The 6,000-nt window shown below is 37.8% G+C and overlaps 1 protein-coding gene across 3 annotated transcripts in view; it reads right to left on the minus strand.

Annotated features, from left to right (window-relative positions):
- Positions 1 to 5,687, minus strand: part of SLC9A9 (solute carrier family 9 member A9) — a 192,914-nt gene extending 187,227 nt beyond the window's left edge. For 2 of the 3 annotated variants that reach the window (XM_057412969.1, XM_057412967.1), the window contains exon 1: positions 5,314 to 5,686. In XM_057412969.1, the coding sequence (XP_057268952.1) occupies positions 5,314 to 5,488 (175 nt within the window). In that variant the 5' untranslated portion in view covers positions 5,489 to 5,686. Of the gene's footprint in view, positions 1 to 5,313 lie in introns of all 3 variants that reach the window. The other variant, XM_057412968.1, reaches the window with a different exon arrangement.
- Between the last annotated feature and the right edge of the window lie 313 nt (positions 5,688 to 6,000).

Here is a 6,000-nt window from a genome sequence, read left to right on the forward strand (position 1 = left end):
AGAGTTTTGTGGCAGAAAAATTAAACATGAAAATTTTCTCACAAAGTTCTGTGGGCTCTGGTAGGTAAAAACATACCTTCTGTACAAATAGTACAGATAGTTCTGATTTCATAGTGGCATGCATACAAAGCCTAGCTTTACCATGGGAGTCTAGGAACTAACGGCAGTTAAAAACCCCTGGATGTGAGTCAGAAAGGGTGCTACATCCATTACTTGGTATAATACATAGGTATTATACCAAGGAACTGATTAGCAGAAATAAAAAAAAATTCAAATAGTATTACATCAGTTAAGGTTGTAGGTAATTATAAACTGATGTAAGGCAAAACTTGAGTATACTCGCACAAAGTACAGCACCTATCTTGTATGCTAGGAGACCAAATCTGATTACAAATGTTTTTAGCTCAGCTTCCCCTTATTTAACACATTGTCCTTCAAAACTAGTACCATTTAATTCATGTTTTCAGCGCATTTAGTTAGGTGCAGCACTGAAAAAAGAAAACAGTGTAACCAATGTTTCAGATTTCTTTAAAGTCTCAATCATCCCTTGAAGTTAGATCTTGCAGCAAAGTCTCACTCTAACTACAGCTCAGTCATGTTTCAATGGAAGGCAGTGCAGGTTTTCCAGCTTCTTCAGCGGAAGCAGGATAAAATCCTTTCATAGAGTATTATAAAGGATTTCTTAAGTCACTCATTTCAAACTCCTCAGCTAAACAGGACTGTTCTTTCCTCAGGATTTTATCTAGTCAGCTGTTAGATGCCTTCCTTAATAACAACACTCGGGTGCAGTTTTAGCATTACTTGATTTCCTTGACATTTTAGAATGTCTTCCAGATTTCTTTGTTTGCCTCAAAAATGTTATTCCTCTCTTCACCTGCCCACTACACAATGTCAGTTTCTGCCTTGATCATGATTTTCCCACGCCCTCTGAATCCTGACAATCTTTCTTCATTATGAATGTTGTAGTCAGGAAGACAATGAAGTACTCTATTTTACTGGGGGCTAGAGATTCCTCTTTTTTTCTGCAACTTGTTACATCCATTGCTGCCTTTAGGCTTCTCAGAACGCACAATCAGAAGGAAACTACAATTATTTCAGACAAGAGGCATAATGGATTTAGAAGGTGTAAGAATCATATTGCCTAATCGTTAGAGACCTCCACCAAAGTTTAATCAAGAACCCTGATTGTTCCTCACTTCCAAATGTGCTGCATGGGATCCTCAGAAGGGCTACTCTGAGTCAGCATTCACACTGCCCACCTGCCAGGTGATGAGCAATTGGAGGAAAGCAAAAAGGAGTGGTAGACCTTCAATCCCCCCCTTCCAATCCCCTCAGAACTTCCAGAAGGATCTCTAACCATTACAACACAAACCCATTTCTTGTGAGTGCTACAATGGCTGTGTTCTGTCATTCATCCTTTTAATGTTTTCGCTCCAGTCTGATCAAATAGTCCCACAGAGCAAAACTTTGAAGGCAGGTACATCTTCAATCTTCCTCAAAAATGTGTATTGTATTGGTGGGTTGATTGGTCGTGAGGTTTGGGGTTTTTTGTTGTTTATGATTCTGTGAAAGTTCCTTTCTGGCCACCTCTTGGAGGACTAGCCTCCTAATCAGAGGTAGCTGGTGGCACCTGTATGTAGCCCTGATACCTAAATTCTGGGAAGGGTGAGAAATCTGGATGCTCAAACCTAGGTTTTCAGTGTGTTAGCTCTGGGTTATTCCCGCACTAGTGCGGAGGGCCATGACTTATGTATTATATAGGGAATTTGGCATCTAGTATTTTATGACCGAGGTACCTAATGATCCCAGGCCCTGTAGCAGATGGCTAATAGACACTGAAGTCTTTTATTGTCTAGTCTTAGGGCTGTTTTCTGGGGTCTGGTGTTGAAAGAGGGGCTACGTACTCTTACCTGAGATAAGTGGCATTCAGTTTTCATCACTGCTTGTGTAGATAATCTACCACACTAATTCTGACTGTACTGTTGTACAGCAAATGGTGCTGATAATATATATAAAGGATGCTACTCCCTTTCTGGGTGGCACAAAGTTACTCTTTTATATCCACCTGCCTCCTTATCCAGAAATTGGGAAGTAAGTAGAGTTTACTCTTTTGGGTCTGTTTGTCAAAGCAAGGTAAAGTGTTCAGGGAAACTTGCTCTCTGAGATATTGGAAAATCAAAGAATGAATGAACAACCGGGTAAGTGTGTATTTTTGTTAATTGTTGTGAGTAACTTTTCAGAATGGCTTCAAAACAAAACAATGTGAGTGTTTAAATACTTTCAAGCTAAGTGCCTTGAAATATACATATACATATATATATATGTACACAGGCAGGGTTTTCATTTGTGAAATAACGTGAAGTCCCTGTTGAACTAATTCTGGGTTATGCTATATGCTTTTGTTTTCTTTTCTTACAACTGCAGAAATTTTTGAATTTAAATATAATTATATTCAGTTATAGTTACACCATTGCTTTGATTAAAAAAAAAAAGTCTCAGTTTTTAAATGTAAAGTTTCTAAATGGACAGTTTTCCAGTATGGGCTTTTTCTAGCTGGAAATATTCAGCCTAAAAATTTATTACAAAGCTTGTGTAAACTCATCCTTCTCCTCCCCTCTGCCCCGTTAAAACCCAGACCTTTTCTTTGTTCTAGACTTTAAATAGAACTTTCTATCAGGCTGTTCTTAGTGTTCAATTTGTGGCTGTTCAGCACTTTGCAGTAACTGCAAACTTCTTCCTGTTTTTGTACTTCTGTGGTGTCTGATTCCCCCCCCCCCCCCCCCCAATCTTCCTCCTGCTTCTCTTTCTCTGTCCTTTCCACTGCTATACACCTAAGGGTACACTGTTCTGATAAGGGATACAGACCCATGCATCATACTGTGGGCCACAGTCTGCAAATAAGTGGCCATATTCTGACACCTGAAGCAAAATTATTGGTTTCTTGTGCTACTATTCATGCATCTAGGAAATAGCTCAATGGGCTGGAGTAAAGCAAACTGTAGGGCAGAGACCTCTGGTTTGTACAAAACAGGTATAAATCAGAATTGTTCTGGTAATGAAGATAAAAACTCAAGGCAGGATTTAGCTCACTGTCAGTGCTTGGTGCCATGAAGATTTTCTTCCAGAGTTGCTGCCTGTTGATGGGACATCTCTATTGTGACCTCTGAAATTCCACTTTCTTTTCATCATTGCTATTCCACAATGCTAACCATACCAAAATTTCCAAGTATAAAGAGGACATAATCAGCTTTTTGGATCTTACAAATCAGCTTTTTTCCCTTGTTTGAAGGTTGCCATAAATATTGCAAGACTAAATAGTTTATTTACGATCATGAGGAATGTTTCCTTCATTCATGAATGTTTTAATAATTCAAAAGCTCTGCCCTGATGGAGCACTAATCTCTTAACTGAGCAAAAGAATATAATGAGCTGTTTAGCCTCATGAAGTGCAGATTATGGTCTGGATAGGCAGCAAAACAACCAAAAGACAGACAAAATTCTAATTAAATAGTGAATTATTTGTGTAATTTTGAATTCCACTATATTTAATTTCTATTTTGATAGGCTTTTGTCTAAATCTTCAACAAATGTCACCAGCCACATATAGGAAACAGTGGAATAGTGTAAAGGAAGGTGGTATAGAAGAGTCACCCATGTAATTAGAAAAACTTTATAGTAACTTACAAGCCAATTATAACAAATATGTTGCCCAGTGTTTAATGGTTTGTCTTTTAAGAGATGCTAATAGAAATGCAAAGAGAAAATGTAATTTCAGCTGTGCTCCGTAGCTTACAACCTGTAAAACTGTTAAACAATAATCTAGGTGATGTCGGAGAATGAAAACCATTGTGTTTAAGCATTGTGTGCTGTTTAGTTCTGCCTCAACTGATTCAGTTGAAGCATGTTTTCTATGTGCAACAGACTTCAAGATTACAAAACTGGCGTACGATCAAATAAATAGTTTTTCACAACTTTAAAATACCTGCGAAGCAGATGAGAAATGAGAGATCCCACAGAACCAGGTGTTAGGGGCTCAGTGACTGGCTTAATACAAGAGTTTCTTGTTTACTTGCTTTCCTTCAAAGTATCAAGTCACTTGTGAAGAAAGTAAATGAACTAAGATGGTGAAATGGCCTGTGTTCTTGAAATTTCACACAGTCAATCTAGCTAACAAAAAAGTTTGAAGGGGATGCAAGGAAAACTAATCTTCAGCTGCAGTCCTTCTATGGAACTGAAATGATCTTAAAATCCTTGATATAGAAAGAACAATGAAACTTTCTCTCAAAATGCAGGGGTTGGTTAACTGTTCTGTAGCAGGCTTACAGCTGAACCTCCATAGGTGTGCCATGATAAACAAATACTCTTCAGAATATGTAATCTTAACAAAACCAGTTTTGGAGAATACACTGTTTGGGTATATGATGTACATAGAATAACTTTGAATCAAAACAGGTTGACATTTAGATATGGAATAACTGTGCTGCTGATTTATATGTTCCATTTTGACAGTGTCACCCTCCTCTATGGCACAAGAAATGGCAGTCACGCACTTTTCTCAAAGTGAAACAACAGTAGAGAGAGAATGACAAGAAAAATCGCTATACATGTAAGTGTATGCCATTATTAAATTAGTAAGTACTTTTATCAGTGGACAATGCAGAAAGTTCTACATGAAAGTGATACACAATATTGCAAAACTTCATTAAAGAAGATGAGAACTAGACAGGGAAACTGAAATTACAGTACAATGACAGCATTCAGAGATTTGAGTGAGGCATTCTTTGTGGTGTGTCTTTCAAAGGCACAGGGAAAGGGCATAAGAAAAATCTCAAGATCATTTAAACTTTATCAGACAACCTGTTTTGTATCCACAAGGCTCCTTAGTATAACACCTTTATATGTTATACAAAACAAACAGGGAAAATAAGCAAATTATATAGTCTCTTTCACTGAGGGCATTTCATTCTTTTCAAAACAGTAAACTCCTTAATTCCCAAAGTGTCAAAGCTGTTTGAAAACAGTAAACTCCCTAATTTCTTAAGTGGGCTGTCTGCCCACAGAGGAACATAACATGCACATCGTGAAGACAACCAGCTCATGATAGTCACTGCCTTAAAAAGTCAGCCTCTAGCTACTTTATGAGAGATGCTGTTATATTAGTATTTTAGTGTACAGTTATGGACTGTATGGACGACAGTATGACGACACTTCATTCAGCACATTTTCTGAGCTTTGTCAGCACTTGATTTCAAATGCCTGATCATAAATATGCAACTAGTCCCATGTTAAGCTGGCACTTGAATTTATACTCACCATAGAGCATAGCTCCTCCGGTTTCATGCAGAAAGCGGAATCGATGGTTTTTAAACAACCAAATTGTTAATATTGTAAGAATGAGCAGAAAGTTAAAGACTAGCAGCTCCACAGCTCCCTGATGATAAAACTGATCTTCATCTTTCACTGATATGTATTTCTTCAACTTCTCCATTTCGTTCCCTTTGTGGTTGTGGGAAATATGTGCAAAACAAAAGAAGAAAAAAAAAAATCACAGGAAGGAAAGTATTATTGCCTTTGGTACAAAACCTCCAGATACTACAGAAATTCACAGCAAGCACATCTGTTTCATTTGCAGCCTCATGGTAAAGTGCCCCAGCTCAGAATTCAGCTGGATTCTAGTTACAGCTTCCTGTTTCTCTCTTAAAGCTGCCCTGTCTCATTTTGAATGTTACAGTTGCGTAGCCGGGCTGCGCTTGCTCTGGCTGTAGATGTACAAATCGCCTCCAAGGTTCAGGCTCTGTCAACCTCTAAAATTCTGTTGTAAAACTTAGTCCATGTTCACAGTGTTTGTTCCTGTAGTTTACAGTGTAATCTGAATCCTAAAAATCATATTTTGTCTTGATAGTTTCAGATAGAAAAAATGAGATTAAAAAACAGCATAGCAACCTTCGTTGCATTTTTGAATCTTTCCTCTTTCCCACTTTTAAATGCAAGTGACATAAA

Source organism: Pezoporus wallicus, unplaced genomic scaffold, assembly GCF_028554395.1.
Source record: "Pezoporus wallicus isolate ANWC-B61680 ecotype Strahan unplaced genomic scaffold, APGP_CSIRO_Pwel_v1 contig_7749, whole genome shotgun sequence".
Lineage (NCBI taxonomy): Eukaryota > Metazoa > Chordata > Aves > Psittaciformes > Psittacidae > Pezoporus > Pezoporus wallicus.